This window comes from Lissotriton helveticus, chromosome 12, assembly GCF_964261635.1.
Source record: "Lissotriton helveticus chromosome 12, aLisHel1.1, whole genome shotgun sequence".
Taxonomy (NCBI): Eukaryota; Metazoa; Chordata; class Amphibia; order Caudata; family Salamandridae; genus Lissotriton; species Lissotriton helveticus.
Genome location: NC_136073.1, coordinates 427,657,785 through 427,678,438, shown reverse-complemented (window position 1 = coordinate 427,678,438; position 20,654 = coordinate 427,657,785). Strand labels below are relative to the sequence as shown.

General features: G+C 46.3%; 1 protein-coding gene across 4 annotated transcripts in view; it reads left to right on the top strand.

Moving 5' to 3' along the window:
* Window positions 1-20,654, top strand: part of RPGRIP1L (RPGRIP1 like) — an 827,898-nt gene that overhangs the window by 71,602 nt on the left and 735,642 nt on the right. For all 4 annotated transcript variants that reach the window (XM_078668308.1, XM_078668309.1, XM_078668306.1 and 1 more), the window contains exons 2-3: window positions 16,194-16,285; window positions 18,404-18,548. In XM_078668308.1, the coding sequence (XP_078524434.1) occupies window positions 16,201-16,285; window positions 18,404-18,548 (230 nt within the window). In that variant the 5' untranslated portion in view covers window positions 16,194-16,200. The remainder of the gene's footprint in view (window positions 1-16,193; window positions 16,286-18,403; window positions 18,549-20,654) is intronic.

Below are 20,654 nucleotides of genomic sequence, written 5' to 3'. Positions count from 1 at the left end.
GATTTGGATTGTACCCCATCAGGGTCATCTGTGTCTGCAAGGTAATGGCACGAATCCCAGGGCTCAATTAGGGAAGAGTGTCTGTACTGAAACGTATATGTTTGGATCTCAGACTTCCCCAGCGTTTTTAGCAGCTAAGGGTACCTATTTCATCTGCCATGATAGAGCCTATACATTGTTGCCCCCTGACTTTTCGGGCTCCTGTTTTGTTTCCTTCCTGTTGCCTCCCACCTATACCGCAGCGGCAGACTACCACAGGACAAGGATAGTTAGAGGTGTCTTGAGTGAAGAGGACACTGCAGGTCAGGAATTTGGTGACTTTGCAAAGGGTCTTCTGCCGTTCTGGGGATCCATGGCTAACAGCAGAAACATAAGGCAATTAACAAGGGTAGTTGAGTCCACCGTGATTGAAACTGCTGGTGCCCTTAGTAACCTGACTGCTGAGCTCCTGTCGGATCGACTGATGACCCTTCAGAACAGGGCCGCTTTAGATGTCATCCTTGCAGACCGAGGTGGAGCATGCAAATTGATCCAATCTAGTTGCTGTATCTTCATCCCTGATAACGCTCCAACAGTGTACCAGGCCATCTCCAAACTACATAAGATTTCCGAATCTATTCATGTGGATAAAGGAGATTGGTCGCTAATCGGATGGCTCTGGGAACTGATATCCGCCTGAGGATGGAAAATTCTAATGGTCATTGGGATGGTCTTAGCCATTCTTTTCCTGTTCTGTCTATGTACACAGTGTGCTCCTGCAATATGTGGCCTCTGTGTTACATCATGTGTAAGGAAACCTGTGTCAAGAGATGAACTAAGTACTAGAATGATGTTACAGCAACATCTCAATGACTTTAGGAATATAGATCTGGACTCAGACTAACATGAGGATAGATTAATTGCCTATGTAAGGGCAAAAGGAGGGATTGTGGTTCTGAAAATCTGGATTTGTGTAATCATTCTGGACTCGAGAATTAAAACTTCGTCGAAACATGACGAATTTGGTATCGAAAGACCGAGAATGACGAGTACATCATGTACATATATTTTCAGCATATTCGAGTGACGATTTCACCTCGAAATCATCATTTTCGTTCTGAACCCTTGGCCCCCATTTATGTGTTGCCCTTTACATAGGCCTTAATCCAGTTGAATTCAATTCCACAAGGACACATACTCCTTAATCGACTTTTCTATGACCTGTGCAAGTTGGAACCATTGCCCCAGGCCGTACTCGTTAGGTCAGTTCCCCTCCCAGTGGCCGAGCAAGATAGCATCAAGGCTCAACCTGCCATAAAACCATTTCAGCGCGCACACCTGCCGTATCTTGCTCACATCTGTCTCTACTCTTTTGCTTCACTTACTTTATGATGGGGAGGTGCCTGTTTTATTGGGGGTCCACTGATATCTGATGAAATGTTGGGCCTTGCCGGGTGATTTGTTATGGGCAGCACGACGTGAAATATGTACATGTCATCATGACTCTGTTTTTCTTTTGTAAACCAATAACTGTAAATGACATACTACAAATTCGAAGAATGTTTGCCTGAAGCTGAATATTCTGTATAAAGAGAGAAGCCTGACTTTGTAAATTCGAGCAGTCTCCTGAGAATATACTTCCCCGTGTTGTACTTCTAGGACACTTGTTACCTTGGTTGCAGCCAATAAACAAATCTTTGACTTCACCTAGAAGACTCTGAGTTTCTGTGGTCTGGATCAGGAAGAACCCGAGGTCTCTGGGTGTACCCTGACACCGCTGGGTTACCGGTTCTGTGCCGGTTCTTAAAAACCCAGTACCTCAGCAGTATTACATTGCGACGCATCCTGCTCCTCTGGACAATTTCCCTGTCCATACTCACCTCTACTTTACAAGTTTTCATGAACAATTCCACTCCCATCAACTTCAGGCACCCCTCTTATCCAGCCAGCTTGACACTGCTTCCTAACTTCTACAGAATTAGAATGACTTACTGCTGCTGTAACCCTTGAATTTAAGAATTTTACAGTTTTTAGGCTGTTTTGGAGACTAGCTCCTTTTTAAACTGTTGAAATAGTAATAATCTGTAATATTTTGTTTACGATCGAAATTGGCTTCAGAGACTGATTTTCCAGCCTGAATATTAGTTAGTGCCCCCACGCTCCCTATTCATCGCATTGCTTGCACCTTAAAAGGAATTTCAAACACATCTCACCATTTAGGTGAACCCCTCGCCGCCCCACGCCCGTCCGCCATCTTGGGTGTGTGTTACAAACGCGGACACCACGTTGCGGTGGTTAGCGGGCTAGTCTCTGAGAGTGCCTTTGTGCCATAGACCATAAATATCTGCTAGTATGCAGGCGCGCAGCGATCGCGCGCAGCATCGCGCCAGAGGAAAGCCCGTCTGTGCCCGTCCGGGCCAGGACGGACCTAGGGGCCACAAACGCTGGTCAAATCCGGACATATTCGCCTGACGCCTTATGGGCATTAAAAACTGACTCTACCTGCTTGGATGAGGTCACCTTGGCTAATTTGCAAGCTGAGGACCTGGTACAGTCCACAGGCACAAGCCTTAGGTGTCACTCTATATCTACTGGCCGACGGTCACATGGCCTAAGATTAGCGATACTTAATACGCGCTCTTTACAGAAGCATCATTTAGAAGTCTTCTCCCTACTGCTCGATGGAGATATTGATATTCTCGCCCTTTCAGAGACTTGGCTTGGCTCCGCTTCCACGCCTGATATTCTGGCCGCCCTACCTCCAGACTACGATGCGATCTGGTACAATCGTCCAAATGATGGCAAAGGGGGAGGGGTAGCCTTTTTGTTTAAAAAATGTCTGGTAGTAAAAGAGATTTTAGCTCAAAACTGTGCCTGCGCAGAGTTGTTGGGGATCAAAGTCTCGTTTAAATCCTCATGTATTGTCATTTTGGTAGTTTATCGCCCGCCGCAAAGTTCACCGGACTTTAATGAGATCCTTTTTGAACTTCTGACGGATCTGGCTTCTAGGTATAAGTCCCTTCTGGTGGTAGGTGATTTTAACTATCATTGGGACAAAGTACCCAGAGACCCCACGGAGACTGAGTTCGAAGCCAACCTCTCGGTGCTCAACCTGCAACAGTTAGTGGTGGGTCCGACTCATGTGAAAGGCCATACATTGGACCTTGTTTGGTCCTCCCTGCCCAACACAGTCATTACGGAAGTTGGGCCTTGTATTTGGTCGGACCATTTTATGATAAAATGCTGGGTCCCAGGAGACCCGATGGGAGCTGCACCTAATAAACCTCGGAGGAAAATTCGACCTTGGAACAAGGTGGAAGCTGACCTCCTAATTACGACCCTGCTCTCCGCCACCCCCCCCTATAATGAGTGGTACAGATTTGGATCATGATTCTAGACTGTTAAAGACCTGGATGCTCGCCGCCCTGGACAATCTTGTCCCTGAGCAGCTGGAGAGTATTAGCACTAGAGGGAAAGGAGCCCCATGGTTTGACGCCTCCTTGAAACAGAGGAAGCAAGCTCTTCGTAAGGCAGAGAGGAGGTGGAGACTCCAATACTGCCAAACAGAGGCTGACATTTTTAAAACCTTGCTTTCTAAATATAAGGCGGACACCCTGGAAAGGAAGGCTGCCTTCTATGAGGGAAGAATCAGGGAGGCGATCAACATACAGCGTGAGACCTTTATGATACTCAGGGAACTCACGCAACGAGAAGGAAACATTTCTGAGTGTGATCAACCAGATTGTGACTCCTTCCAAACCTTCTTTCTCCAGAAGGTACAGGACATCATTGCGGACATCAAGGCACGGCCAGCTATAAGCATGCCGTCGAGCCAGATCACTCAAGTACCATCTATGACTTTAAACAGCTTCCCCTCCATCGACGACAGGCGCCTAGCGGAACTGGTCGGACAAACTAAATCAGGCTCAAAGGTAGATCCATGTCCCGCTAAAATTTTTAAAATGGCCATGCCAGGCATTCAACCCCAGGTATTGAGCCTACTTAATAACTCATTGAAAACAGGTTATCTGCCAACTCAGATGAAAGAAGCTAGGGTCTCCCCACTCTTAAAGAAAGCAGGAACGGACACGAAAACCCTGAAAAACTATAGGCCCATTTCACAGCTACCTTTTCTAAGCAAGATCCTTGAAAAGCATGTCCTCAGCACTCTAGCCGGTTATCTGGAAGAACACCATCTCCTCCATGCCAGGCAGGCTGGTTTTCGCCCCCAGCATAGCACGGAACTGGTTATGGCCTCGGTCACCGATGAGCTTAGAGTCAGGGCAGATAACAAACAGCCATGCCCCCTGATTCTCCTAGACTTATCGGCGGCTTTTGATACGGTCAGCCATACCATCTTGCTGGACTGTGTCACGAAATTGGGGATCAAAGGCCAGGTGCTGAAGTGGCTAGAGTCCTTCCTGTCAGGTCGAACTCAGAGAGTGCAACTAGGAGACCAACTGTCTGGGATCAGTGAGGTGACCTGGGGGGTGCCCCAGGGCTCGGCTTTGTCCCCCCTGCTTTTTAATATCTACATACAACCACTAGTGGAGGAGCTGTCGCGGATGAACTGCGAAATGTTTAACTACGCAGACGATACCCAGCTACTAGTTCGGCTGGATGACACCAAAGAGGCCCAGGAATCTGTGAGGAATCTGCTCAGCTTCACAGTCAATTGGATGACCAACAATCTGTTGAAAGTGAATGCTGATAAAACAGAGGTGCTGGTGATCAGCAAAAAAGAGGACCCCTGGAGCGATTTATATTGGCCCCCTGAGTTGGGAACCACCCCGTCTCCTGGTGCTGTAGTAAAAAGCCGAGGGCTTAATATCGACGCGGATCTCTCGATGGGCCCGCAAGTCTCTGCTGTGGTCGGATCATGCATTGGTGTGCTGAGGCAGCTTCGAAAGCTAGTCCCCTTCTTATCTGCCTCCACCCTGCAATCGATCGTATCCGCCACAGTCATTTCGAGACTCGATTATGGTAATGCCCTATATCTTGGCCTACCACAAAGTTGCTGAGGAAGCTGCAGGTCATTCAGAACGATGCAGCCAGGCTGATCCACTCTTTGCCCAGAAACTCGCACGCAACCCCCCTGCTTCAGAAGCTACACTGGCTCCCAATGAAATTCAGAGTCCAGTTTAAGTGTCTCTGCATGGCCCACAAGGCACTCTTTGGGAATGCCCCAGAATATATTAAACAACGCTTGATGAGGTATGTTCCCGGAAGATCCTTGCGTTCAGGAACAACCTCTAATCTGATTCAACCTAGTTTCAAACTAAAGACTAAAGGAGCCAGGGCCTTGTCTGTGCTTCTTCCACAACTGTGGAATGAGCTTCCGCCCACCTTGAAGGAGGAGGTACAGCTCTTGCCCTTCAGAAAGAAACTCAAAACTCATCTCTTTAGGAAGGCTTTCATGACGGTGTAGGCGGTAATATAGCTGCAGGCTTTCTTTGGGCTTCAGTGTGTTATGTTTTTCTTGTTAAGCGCTTAGAGACCGGCGGTGATAGGCGCTATAAAAGTATTCTATAACATAACATAACATAACTGTGTTAGCATCCATAACTTCTGGTAAACCTTGTCTTGAGACCAGTCCAAACATATCATTCCCCCACATCCTTTTAATTCATGCACACCTCTTCCACCTTTACCCCTGGACAAGCAGCCCATGTGCCACACTTTCCCATCGCTTAGTTTTGCTGAACTTGTCATTAGTTTGACAACTTTCAAAAGGGTCAGAAAACCTGGTAAGGTGTCAAGGAGGCATGTCTGGAAGAGAGACTGTGAGTGCGTATGAAGAAGGACACTAAAGTTACCAAAGAAAAGATCCTTCTTGATTCACACCCGCTATCTCTCTTCCAGACATGCCTCCTTCACATCATCTTTATCTTTCTCATTGTAACACTCCTGGTACGCAGCTTGTGCCTTCTTTGTTTTCTCTCATTATCCAGTATTAGGGTATCTTTTATAGATTCACATGCCTGAATCATTTCCCGTCGTCGGGATGGGAGTCCCCGGTACATAAATAAAATAATGTCTCATTAGACATATAGAGTAATAGGCCAAGGGCCTCACATTGGTAACATGTCCATGTCCTTTTGTAAAAAAGGCCAAACTTCGGAGAAGAGCCAATCAGCTATCACCACCCTCTGGAACCTTCCTGGAAGGAGCTCTAGTCCCTCAGATTTTCTACCGCACGTCATTCTAAGGGAGTCTCCACTGAGCTCTGCTCAGCTTTCCTTGTTTTCTGGATTTCCAGTGCTGTTTTTCTTCAAAATTCCTTCATCTGTATGGAGTTCCCAGGTTCTTCATGGCAGATACTCATAAGAAAGGCCTTTTTAGGTCCTGCGCTTCCTGTGGTAAAAAGAGACTTTGTGTGGATGACCAACACAAGGACTGTCTCTACTGCCTTTACCCAGATCACTCTTCAAAGGACTGTAAGGTATGTCGTACCTTTTCTTCAAAAACCCTCAAAGATAGGGAGGGACGCCTCTTAATTTGGCTGCAGAGCCTTAAAGATAAAGACCAAGCTGTATCTTCTGAGGAAAGTGACTGTTCTTCCATGTCTTCACATTCCTCTCAGAAACTACCTAGAGTGGCCTCTCCAGGACCTTCATTGCAGCCACCTCAAAAGAAGACGCACAAAAAGCCTTCAGAGGCACATCCTAAGGCTCTGCCAGCAAAGGTTTCTCCTCGGGAGGTTCTTCACACCTTCATGAAGCCTGTTTCCACCTCATCGACGATGGCCTCGTGGACGGTGGCTTCAACGACGATGAAATCTCCATCTACATCTTTGACCGTAACCTCGTTGACGACGACAGTCTCAACTTCTGTTGCATCTACAAATGTATCCACGTCGATGACGAAAACTTCATCGTTGACGGCTGGTAGGTCTATCTCGTCGACGATTAAAATAAAGAAATCATAGTCGACGTCAAAACCAGCATCGACACTAAGATCGCCAACGAGCATGTCAACACCTATGTCGACAAAGACTATTCCGTTGACGTCTACCCCGTCGTCGACGAGGACTCCGTCGACAGCACTGTCGACGAGGACATCGTCGACGAGGACACAGTCAATGACGTCAACACCGTGCATGACCGCTCTGTCGAAAGAAGCTCCGTCGACGTTACCACCGGTTGTGCCCGTCGCCGTTTCGCCGTCGATGACTACTCCGTCGACGGGCTTGTCGACGACAACAGAACCCAAGCGACACAGTGCGTATGTCCACCTCAAGATTACAAAACGCACGCTGACACCAGCCTTGACTTCTCCTAGTAGGGTCCAACCTTTGCCACCTACTCACCTCTTGGAGGAGGAAGATTCTGACGATGGCAGTATGTTCAGAGCTGCAACAAGCCCATCTGAACTTCACGTTAAGTACCACGACAGCTCGGACTATGATGACCAAGAGCAGGAGGAACGGGTGGATTATCCTGAAGAGTGCCATCTACCTCCACCTCCTATGGTTTGCCTTTCTGCATCCCTGGTTTCCGACCTCTAATTTCTAATCATAGATTATAAACAGAGGTTTCCAACTTCGGCTACATCTCCACCTCCTCCAGTAGCCTCTCCGCCACCTTCGCCCCTGATTTTGCAGCCTGGGCGTTCCACTTCACAGCCTCCACCTTCCACGGATGATGAGGCGGAGGATCAACATGAGGAAGGGAAACTTCACGGTTCCCAATCCACACATGATGAGTGGGATGATTATGTAATTCCCTGTCCAGCATCCCTGGTGCCTACTCAAGCTGACTCGCCTCCTGAGGATATTGGGGGTTTCCATAACATCCTAGAGAGAGCGGCACAGCGTTTCCAGATACCTATGCCTTTCCACCAACAGGATTGTTTCCTTTATGACTTTAAGGAACCTTTCAAGAAATCTGTCCGGTCTATACCTATTATTGACTACATATGGGATCAGGGTGTAAAGATTATGCAAAACCCTTCTTCTTTACCCCCTGTGTTACCTATGCTTGACAAGAAATACAGGGCTCCGGACACCGCTCCAGCATGCCTGACCGGATACCCCAAACCTGACTCAGTTATCACACAGGCCGCTCAGTGGGAATCTAAAAATCCTTCCGCACCGCTGACCTCTCCTCCAGATAAGGAAGGTAGGTGGCTTGATAATATTGGGAAACGTTTCTCATCCATGTCAGCATTAACAGTGCGTGCTTTCAACTCCTTGGCACTGTTAGGATGCTATAACAGGAAGATGTGGGCAGACATTGCCCCATATCTTGCAGCCTTGCCGGACGATTCAAAGGAAGAAGCAAAAAAGATCTTACTGGAGGGCGAACTTTCAGTGTCCGAGATCATCGATTGTGTGATAGATATCGCCTTTACTGGTTGTGGCCAACTGGCCGGTACTCCGGTGCTGCGGCCCCAAGGTTGGATTAAGGCGGCGGCATTCCGACCGGAAGTACAAACTAAAGTTCTTGACATGCCCTACGACGGTCCGCTTCTTTTCGGCACACATATCGATGACGCTCTGCAGGACATAAAAAAGGATACCGATACTGCTAGGGCTTTGGGTACCCTTCAATTCAAAAACCCTCCTTTTCGTGGCTCAAGAGGAAGGAGACAGTCTTCTACGAGAGAAGACTACCAGTATTACCGATCTTACTATTCTTCCAATCAGCAATATCGGCTGCTTGGATTTGTGTCTGGAGGTTGTAACATTTTCCAAATAATACCTTCAAATTTCTCACTCCGTGCATCCTTGTCAAATATTGTGTGAGGTCACCTAGAATCTCAGACCATATGCATTTTAACTCCCCCATCCTCTTCTCACAAACAGGCTTATTGCTGGAACTCTTATTCAAACCCAGAACATTTAAAACCATTTGCCAGTGGAGTCATCCTTGTTAGATGGGCTGATTACAGAGCTATCTGCAACTTTAATATCTGATCTCTAATCAATTAATCAGGTTGACTTCCAAATCACAGGAAAGGGCAAGTGTGCAACATGATATTCATTGGGTTCTTTAGTGCCCCGTTTCCTTTGGAAAAAATGCATCTATCAATGGCAATACTGGCTGTTTGTGAGCAATTCTAATCTAAGGCCTTCTTGAACATATCCCATTCTCCTGGCCATCTAACTTGTTTCGCAATCTGACCATATTGGCTTAAACCTTCAGGGCCTAGGCAATGCAGCTTTAGCTCTTCTTTTTTCACTGGTAAAATGTTCTCCTCTTCAGTGATGGATATAACATTTAAAAAGTATTCCTTCCATTCTTGCCATTTTATTGCAGCCACTTCTGGTGCAGTAAGTAATTCTAGAGGTGGGGTAAGGATGAAGGTTTGGGCAGCACACATGTTCAGTGCTCAAAATGTGGTAAGACCACCTAAACTTAAACAGTAGCAGGTACCATCTAGGAAAGAACATATGAAAGTCTGAAGATTATGAACTGTACAAAGTTTCTAGAGCAGAAATTGTCACTATTATGGTGCTGCTATTGTACTTGAAGTATGTCTCCTTGACTACACCACAATAGTTTACGGGAATAAAGTAACAGTAAATAGTCCAGAATAATTATTACTTCTGTTAAAAAGTTATTTCAGCAGTGTGCCTCAGTTGACGCGCTTCCAAAAATGCTGAGTGTGCCCTTGGAAATTGGCAGTGACTCAAGTGCGGCCCGTCAATGTCCTTCATAGGCCAAGAAACAAAGATGATGCTGCCAATGCTGCCCATAGCCTAAGAAACAAAGATAGCTGTCACATAGTATGACCTTAAGTGGTGACATGCTATTTACTTCCATGGCCTGTAACACACGTTTCTAGAGATTAAGGCCCGCAGGGTCTGGGACACTCAATTGAGTTAGCCTTTCTACCCGGGAACCGGCAGCACCAGGGTCATATAGATGCTCAACAGATCCTTTGATCCTGCCATTGCACTAAAGTTTCTGCAGAGAGCACCACGAGCTGCACGAAAATCCACAAAGGCTGAAAGGTGCTTTACTTATAATGGTTTCCACCGTTTGCCTGACCCCTGACCCTCCTGGTAGGTCGCTCCCCCTCCACGCAGCTCTGACTGTGTGCCACTGCTACCGCTGCCGCTGGTAAGTGCCCTCCGTCCTTTGCTTCTGTGCCACTGACTCCCCCTCCTTCTGCCCCGTTTTTTGCTCTGTACCACTCGTTTTACCCCCCTTGTTGTGCCCCATTTTGCTTTCTGTGCCACTGACTCCCCCTCCCCTGTTTTTTGCTCTGTACCACTCGTTTTCCCCCCTCTTTGTGCCCCATTTTGCTTTCTGTGCCGCCGACTCCCCCTCCTTGTGCCCTGTTTTTTGCTCTGTACCACTTGTTTTCCCCCCCCTTTATGCCCCATTTTGCTCTCTGTGCCACTGACTCCCCCTCCTTGTGCCCCGTTTTCTGCTCTGTACCACTCGTTTTCCCCCCTTGTTGTGCCCCATTTTGCTTTCTGTGCCACTGACTTCCCCCTCCTTGTGCCCTGTTTTTTGCTCTGTACCACTCGTTTTCCCCCCTTTTGGTGCCCCTTTTTGCCTTCTGCACCACTATCTCCCTGCCGCTGTGCCCCCTGCGGCCCCGCCCCCTGCCCACTCGCTGCTCCCACCTCCCAGCTGCTCCTCCCTCCCACCTCCCATATATGCCAGACGCTGCGCTGCCGCTGGCGTGCTGAAGGCGCGCCTAAGGCAAGCCCGTCTGCGTCCGTCCGCGCCTGGACCGCGCCCAGCGCCAGAACCCCTGGACCCCGCGAATGCCACAACACCAGACTCCACTGTGACGCCAGCACCCTCTATGCACTCCACGCCGGCCGAAACTACACCTGCTTCCAGGCCGCCCCAAAACGGACCCACGGACCTTTCTCCTGCCACACCTGCAGCTTCACCTGCGACAGAGCCACCAAACCTCCAAGGACTGGACCCAACCACCTCCGCTGCATACTCCTCAGCACCCGCTCCGCACGCAAACACGCCGTCGAGCTCTGGGATCAGCGCGACACCTCCGCCCCAGACGTGGCCTTCCTGACCGAGACCTGGTGGAGCGACTCCTCGGCGCCCGACATCGCCATAGCCATCGCGGACGGCTACAAGATCACCCGCAGGGATCGCGCCAACGGAATCAGAGGTGGAATAGCCATCGTACACAAGTCTACCTTCAAGGTCGCCACCCACGCAGACGACCCCCTCAACACCGCCGAACACTTGCACTTCCGGATCCACACCGACCCCAACACCACCCTCAGAGGAACACTCATCAACAGACCCCCGGAGCCCGAGGTCAGTTCAGCTACTCCATCGCCGACCTCACCAGCACCCACGCTTTTGCCTCCACGGACTACATCCTCCTCGGGGACCTGAACTTCCACCTCGAGAACAACAACGACGCCAACTCCGCCACCCTGATCGACAACCTCTGCCTCAGACAACTCGTCACCTCACCCACCCACGCCGCCGGCCACACGGTGGACCCCTCTTCTCCACAGGCACCCACGTTGCCTTCGACCACACCACCGAACTCCACTGGACCGACCACCGCTGCATCCATTTCACCTTCAAGAAACCAACCACGCACCACCGCACCCAACAGCTACCTCGCCGCTGCTGGAGCAAAGTCACCGAAGACCAGCTGATCACCACCCTCACCCAGAACCCACCCACCGACCCCACCAACCCAGACACCGCAGCCCGCAACCTCAGATAGTGGATCGACGACTGCGCCAACACCCTCGCGCCGCTCAAGAAACCCTCCAACAGCCACTCCAGCAAGAGAGTCACCTGGTTCACCGACGAGCTTCAGACCTCCAAACGCACATGCCGGAAACTGGAGAAGATATGGCTCCACGAACGCGCACCGGACAACCACGCAGCCCACAAGGACGCCACCCGCAGACATCACCAGCTCATCAGATTCGCCAAGAGATCCTCCTTCAAAGACCGCCTGGATAACAACGCACACGACAGCAAAGAGCTCTTCAGCATCGTAAAGAAAAAAACTCTCCAACCCCAGCGCCAATGACATACCGCCCTCACAAGAACTGTGCGACTCACTAGCCATCTTCTTCCACCACAAGATTGCTTACATCCATGACAGCTTCAACACCATGACCGCCCCGACTACGCCAGACTCCACCTCCCCTGTGAACACCACCAGCGCCAATCTCCTGACCTCCTGGTCCAACGTCAATGACGACAAGACACGCAAGGTCATGAACTCCATCCACTCAGGATCTCCGTCAGACCCGTGCCCACACCACGTATTCAACAAAGCAAACACAGCCATCGCACCCCAACTACGAAGGTCATCAACATCTCATTCGAAACAGCGACATCCCCGGAAAGCTGGAAGCACGCCGAAATAAACGCCCTCCTCAAGAAGTCCAAGGCGGACCCCAAGGACCTCAAGAACTTCCGGCCCATCTCCCTGCTCCCGTTCCCGGTGAAGGTCATCGAAAAAATCATCAACATGCAACTGGCCTGCCACCTGGAAGACAACAACATCTTGGACCCGTCCCAGTCCGGGTTCAGACGAAACCACAGCACCGAGACAGCCCTCATCGCCTCCACAGACGACATCAGGCGCCAACTAGACAACGGTGAAACATCAGTCCTCATCCTCCTGGACTTGTCAGCCGCCTTCGACACGGTCTACCATCGCACTCTAAAAACACGCCTCCTAGAAGCCGGAATCCAAGAGAAGGCCCTTGACTGGACCACGTCCTTCCTTTCCCGCAGAACCCAGAGCGTCCGCCTCCCGCCCTTCCGATCTGAAGCCACCGACATCATCTGCGGCGTCCCCCAGGGCTCATCCCTCAGCCCGACGCTGTTCAACGTCTACATGGCCCCCCTCGCGCAAGTGGCCCGCCATCACGACCTCATTATAATCTCCTACGCAGACGACACCCAGCTCATCCTCTCCCTCACCAAGGACCCACACACCGCCAAAACCAACCTCCACGAGAGAATGAAGTCCGTCGCCGACTGGATGAGGAGCAGCCGTCTGAAATTGAACTCGGACAAGACGGAGATCCTCATCCTCGGACCCACCCCCCTTTGCCTGGGACGACTCCTGGTGGCCGACCACACTGGGAACAGCACCGACACCCACCGACCATGCACGCAACCTAGGATTCATTCTCGACTCCTCCCTCTCCATGTCTAAACAGGTCAAAGCCGTCTCCTCCTCCTGCTACAACACCCTCCGCATGCTCCGCAGGATTTACAAGTGGATCCCGACCGAAACAACAAGAACGGTGACACAGGCCCTCGTCCGCAGCAGACTGGACTACGGCAACACACTCTATGCAGGAATCCCAGCCAAACACCTACGACGACTACAACGCATCCAAAACGCCTTCGCCCGACTGATCGTCAACATCCCCCGCCGCAGCCACATCACCCCCCACCTGAGAGTCCTACACTGGCTCCCCGTCGACAAGAGGATCACCTTCAAGCTCCTCACCCACGCACGCAAAGCACTCCACAACGCCGGACCAGCCTACCTGAACAGCAGACTCAGCTTCTACACCCCCACCCGCCAGCTCCGCTCCGCCAGCCTCACCCTCGCCGCTGTCCCCCGCATGCTACGAACAACCTCTGGCGGCAGATCCTTCTCCTACCTCGCCACCAAGACCTGGAACACCCTCCCTACCCACCTACGGCAGACCCAAGACCTACTCGCCTTCAGAAGACTCCTCAAGACCTGGCTCTTCGAGCAGTAGTGGCACCCCCCTCCCCTCAGCGCCTTGAGACCCTCACGGGTAAGTAGCGCGCTTTACTAGTACTCTGATTGATTGATTGATTGTACGCCTTTCCCTTTGACGGTCTGCTTCAAGATAACACAATTCCTGCTGTGTGGATTTGGGAACAGGGCTGAGCTCATTGCTAAAATTAGAAGGACAAGGTAGAAGGAAAAAATAGCCAGTGGTAATTCCATATTTAGTCTCTGCCCTGGGAAGCAGCTCATCATATGTCAATAGCTCGTGATCAGCTACCACCACTGCCAGTCATAACATTTTTACCACAATCTCATTTTCTGAGTGGGATGAATATGCATGAGCACATGTACTAGATACTAGCAGGCACAACACAAGGGAAGCTGTATTACTGGTTACTCCTTAAAGCGGTTGTGCCCCACTCTATAGCTTCACAAATGCCTAATTATGTTTTTAAAATGCCTAAAACGACTCACATTTAAGTGATGTGGTGCAAATGGGTACAGGTGTCACGTGAGTGCCACATTTTGTTAAAAGTTAATTTTCTTGTGTTGTTTCTACTACATTCTGTGTACAGGCCTTGTTTTAAAGGGATACAAAAGCCGGATCCATGTGAAAGGCCTGAAACATTTCTCCTTTGTAAAGGTAAAATACCCCACGGCCTAACCTGTTTTCCTGAAAAAGCGTTAACATTGTGGTTAATATTCTTTCCTGTAGCACTATAACTGTACCTTTTGTGGTGTGGCTGGACAGCACAGCTGTCACCAGACAATTATGTGAGCTTCACTATAGAGGGGTTTTCGCTCCGCCCACTTGTGGAGTGTCAGGAGTACATGTTTTGATTGGGCAGAATGGTCTATGTTTTATCATTTTGTTGTTATTTAAGGGGTGAGATGTGTTCTATTCTCTTTTCCATTATTTCTGTCTCTTGATATGCTTTTCTTTTCTATGCATTTATATTTGAAATACCTTGTCTACTCTGTTGCTATGGTGCATGACATTCCATGTTCCATGCAACAGAAGTTTATGAGATTTCTTCCTGTGCAGGTGTTTGTACTGTGCTGACCTATGCTACTTCAAGAATAAATATCCTATTTTTGTAATTTATTTTGCTTTGGACCTGACCCTTACACGGAAGTTGTGTACTTCTACAAAAAAAAGCACTGTGATAATTTTGTGTGTTTATCTAGCCGTCTGAGCATAGACCTTTAAGACTACAGACATGACATTGTAAGTCACTCAAAGTGTCTTCGATAACTAGATAATTTATAGTGTTTGTCTCTGGCAGCAGGACAGATGGGAGAAGGGCAGTCATTAATCTACATGGATGTTTTGGGTCTGGTTTAACAGTGCAACTGTCACCTGACCTTTTAACCTACAAAAATATTATTCTACAGTTCTTTGCTTCCACACAAATACATATCTATTCTCATGCTTTTTTTCTGATAATTCTTCACATTATCATACAACATTCCTTTAAAGCTAGATTAATGGCATTGCCAATGCTTGTTACTTATTGTCCAGCGAGACAGCTGTCTCCCTTTTGTAATTCTAAATGAAAATGCATTTGTGTGAGCCCTCCAGTCCGTTTATTTTAACAAATTATCTGTCCTGCGCCTGTTTGCGCCATAACAAGAGCTTTAACTTCATTTAAGCAATAGATCGCTTTTAAAATATATCTTGAATATGTGGCAAATTTAATTGAGACATAATTTTCAATGATTGTGGCTTCCTGGCTGATATGAATTTTTGGTTAATCCTTGTGACAATGATTTGTAAGCCCACAGTTCAGTTGCCCTCTATAATTGGGTGTGAACAGTTGCGCTCATCAGTATTGTAAGCAGTAATTAATTTGTTAAAGAAACGTGCATGGGCCCACAATTTTCCTAAGACGCCCACCACTAGCACTGCTGAATGCCAAGGTTTTCAAAAACCAGGGATGCCGAATCCCTTACCTCTTCCTTCTATGATCCTACACTTCCTGCTTCTTTATCGCACTCTTGCGGCTTCTTTTTCATCCCTCCTTAAGTTAAATTTCCCAAAAATAGATGCCAGTGCACACCACCTTCTATCACTAGCAGAAAAATAAACACTCCTTGCAAGAATGTACCTCTCCCATTCAGGAAGTCTTGGTCTCAGAAAGTGATACTGTGCTGAAGCATTTCAAACTCTTTCCAATTGAAAGGATACACTTGCACATGAAAAATTAACAGATATTACCTGAAATTCACACAATTAGTGGCTTGCGAAAGTGAAATAACACAGTCATTAGTGTGGTACTTCTGCTACAAAACAAAAAGTGACTAGAATATAACAAGCCTCTTTAGTTGGGGCTCTTTGCTGACAATTTATAAGTTATTAGACACAATACCATGATTAGTACAACACGTTAAACACTCCCTCATCAGAGGGCAGTTTTGCTTCAGTCACTCAAACTCTGTGGTGAATTGTAAAGAAATCTGAATTGTTATTGCTTAGAGTTACAAATAGAAAGTATCTTACATGGAATTTACTTGAGGTGTATTGTCCTCAGGTCCACCATGACTTCTCCATCTGATGAAACATCAGGAGACCTGCCTGTGAGAGATGTGGGTCTCTGTCTCGCCGGGATTGGAGGACCGCATGGTATGAGAATTTACTGCTTCTTTATGCTTGTACTGCTGTAACCTTAAACCTTCTCAATTGTAATATGCATATACATTGCCTCCATTATTTATTACCCTAGCTGAGAATATTGCTTTGAAGAATGTCTTTACCACAAGTGGCACATGGACTTCAGAAGGCATATTTGCAAAATGAATCGCAACTGCCCCTTTAGTTTTTCCCTTGTATTCACAAGTTTTAAAAAAGAAATGCATATTGAGGAAAAAATCTCAAACTACCTCTCATGACTGGCAAATTTTAAAGATAGATTTTGCGTTTGTCTTTTCGCTTCAGGAACTTTAGTCTTATTAATGTCTTGCTTTGGTTTCACTTCAGTCCAGTCAACAATTGACTCTGGTGAAAATGTTTCATTCTTTATCGCTTATAACAAAATAGCTCATGCTGGCTAAAAATGTATTATTGCAATGGGTCTGTGTTTTGTTAACTTGTTTTTTGTCATGGATTGCTGGTGTAGTATGAGACAAAAACCATAAATGGATTAAACAACTAGCTGTACGCGTCACCCAATTGGAATTTGGATTGGATTTGTCTGAATCTTACACATCCCTGATTTAAACACTGAAAGTAAACAGGGCTCTGTGCCTATGGGTGCGCTATTAGTCTGAAGGAAATGCTTCAGAAAGGTAAAAATGTTGGGGAAAATGTTTTGGTGGGTGGATTTAAGAGCTAATTCACACACCTAAAATGGAATTGAAGTGGGCAAGCAGATTGCCTGTCAGCAGTTAATTTTCATTTGCTCCAACATTTTTGCAGAAGTCCACAAAGCAATCAGAGGTTGAATTTTGAACCAGTTTTTTGTGCACCACCATGTGGACAAGGTGGAATGGAGATTTGAAGGACAGCCCACCACCAGTAATGATCAGGCATACTTCAAAGGTTTGGAAAAAATGAAGGGTTTTGTTTTCGGGTTAATGGAATGGTTTCTGCTCTGCAAACCGTAGTCTCTGAAGAGAGCTCTGTTCACGTCACTTTCATTTTCCATAGTAATGCAGCCTCTCTGTGCTAGGTCAGCAAAGTGGTTCCTAGCTCATTCTTTTGATGAAGTATGTCTGTGTTTATGATCCTTACATATCCCAAACAGACCTTCTGGATCCTACTTATGCAGTCAACAGAGGATCAATGTTTTCTCCAAAGTAGTGGATTTTGTATTCAGTAGAGCCATTGCAGAAATGCATGTAATGGTCATGTTTAATCTACTAGAAAGTGCCCTAACCAGTTGCCTACATTTTGTTCATGTAGGGCTTCATGTATTTGTATTGCATTTATCACAATTGCAAAATGCTACTTTAATCCATTTAAGAAATATTTTCCTTTAAGTTAGCATTTTGGGAGTCTCAACTATGGAGGGAGACTCCCAAATAATGCAGTGAATAAGGTTAGTCTTCACTTCGGCATCATTTATATTATTAGAAACCTTTGATTTGGGTTCCTCATCTGTCATATTTAAGGAAATGGCAGATTTAGATCATATATGCTTAATTGCTTAGTTCTTAGAACACCATATTGCATCACATTCATGTTTTGCTTTTGTTTAGTGATGGTCACTCTTACTTTTAGAGTTGTAACATAACAGTTTTGAAGTGAAAGACAGTAGGCGAATGTTTAGAAGGTATATTATCTAAAACTGTATCATCAGCCACAGGAGGCCTGATCCCTACTAAAACATCAGGCTAGCCTCTGACTTTGTAAAGTGTTCTATGAAGATGCATGTGCATTTATTTTATCTGGATATCCTGAAAATTAAGCCTTGATACCCCCATCCTAAATGTCTGTAGGATTTCACTCAAGAATCAGATTTGCTATAACTGGCCCTTTCGTATAAAGTTGGTGTTGGGAGTGTACTTCTTCTCTTACAACTAATCTTCGAGATATGTGATTGCAGTGTAGCTTGGATTGATGTACTTTATTCCAAATGACCCTGAAGTATAAATGAGCTTACCCTTTATTTGCATAGGTAAACCCTCCTACCTAAAGGAATATCATATGTACTACATAATGAATTAATGTCTTAGGAACTGTCTTCTTGTACTAAAAAAACCCAAATAATAAGGATATGAATCTTTACAATATTGATTACAGAATCACTAAGTGGACAACATGTGAAAGCTCGACAAGCAGTTTCTAAAGTTTCGCGAGAAGACCTGGAAGATCGATTCATACGAATTCACGATGAAAACATGTTGCTCAAACAGCATGCACGGAATCAAGAGGATAAAATCAAAAGGTAGGTGTGTGATGCACACATCTACTCATTGTACAGGCTCACCTGGAATGTATTTGAGGGTCTAGATCTCGTTCGTGCATTATCAACGTTCAGAATTACACTAGTCTGACTATATATTCTTATGACCTAAACCTTCCTTATGCTTATTCAATTGTTGACTTGTTTTAGCAGTTTTGTTCAGTTTATTCTGCTATTTGGTGACTTGTTCTCTAAGGTCCCAATTGTGAAACATTTCCCCCTTACATGTGGGTAAAGGTATCCATAGGTCCTGTTGTCATGCATTAATCACATTGGTTATCAATATTTAATGGCACCTTAATTGTATATACTTTGAATGGTCCTCATTCTGGACTTTTAGAGTGAATAAAAGAGATGTCAAGCTAATCTTATTATCACAATATAACTAATTTTGTGTTTGCGTGTGCACATTTGACCTTGGTTCAGAGGTTGGGTGGAGGCATGGGCAGAAAAATGATGATGGCAATGAAATGAGGGCTCGTTCCGCTGATGGAAGCTTTGAATTTTAAGTGAACTGGTTCTTTGAAATGTTCATCTAAAGGTTATGGTTAGTGCTGGGGGTTCCAAGAGTTGAACCTTGAGAAAGGATATTATTCCCCCAAAATGGTTATACTGGCCAGTGTGGAGGGATAATTTGTTTTGGGCTATCGTTTTCGTAATGGCAGCATTATCCTTGGCTTTCCAGTTTGAGGCTTTCCAGAACATATTTTTTACTGGCAAACCACTTGATTCATATTTGGCCACCAGCCACTGGTGCAATGACATTGTGAGGTGATTTGTAATGTCGGTCATATTTCCAAATTAAAGCAGAATGCACAGTTGTGTACATTTTGGTAGCTGGTCAGACCGATATCCTGCTAGTAGAGCCACCATTGAGCACACTACTTAGTTTGTGTTATATTTGAATAATATGAGGCATGATGCTGTGTAGACCTCTACCACCACTTCAGGTCTCCACAATGTCAGAGGCAGGTGTGAAGTCTAGGTTCTGAATGATCTACTCTGACACAATCTCTGCCTTGGCAGTCATTTTGAACTTGCTGTAGTTTTTACCACACTATCGTGGACAGTAAATTATGAAACACAATGATGCCATATGTGCTAAATGAAAAATAACCAAAACATAGACAGGACCTGATGGTATCTTTAAATATTTGATGTTGTCACTTACTCCTTACCAGTTATTTTTTGTTCTCTCTTACAGACCGATTTAGATGTCTGTAGCGAAGACCTATTGTGATTGATACAGTAAAATGGCCATGGGGCAGTCCCTTTTTCATGATTGTATGATTTTCCTGCCTGTTGTGCTTCCCTGATCATAATTTGATGGCTTTCCCGCCTATTCTTGTGTTTGTCCCTCCAGAGAGTATTTCTGGCTCAATATGTTTTGATTAGTTGGCATATACCCTTCCACTTCTGATGTAACACCTTAAGTTGCATTGTAAGTAAAGGCCATTTATTCTCCATCTCTGCGCCCCATAGTCCTCCACCCCCTCTCTTTATTAAGCTCTCCCACCCTCCTATCTTTATTAAACCACTTTCGCTGCAGATGCTTGCCCCACTTCCTCCTCTTTCTTTGAGCATCACCAGCTGCAAATTTTTTAACCATTGTAAGCTGGCTACACATGCACACACAGTGGGTATGTTGCAATCTCGTGTATTATATTTAAAGAAATCCTATTCAAAGATGTTCACCATGGATAATGAGCATGCATCCACAGCAGCCATTTTTGAATGGCTTTTTTTAAAGTATAAGAAAAGCCATTCTTACATATCCGTTGTAGATGCATATGCATATTTGATTGGGGTTCTTTAAATATAGCAAAATAGATTCAAAGATGGCCTTTGTGGATGTGCAGGCATACGCAGCAGCCATCTTTACATACGCGTATCTATGGTGGCCATGTTTGATTGGTTTTCTTAAAATGATAGGAATAGTTATTCAAAAATGGCCACGACGGATTTGTGCACGTCTATAGTGGACAGTTGCTAATGTGTTTTTTTTTTTTAAGGAATAAGGAAATTCATTGAGATATAGCTGCTTCGGATGCACACACGTTTGCAGCAGCCATCTAGAAGGGAATAAAT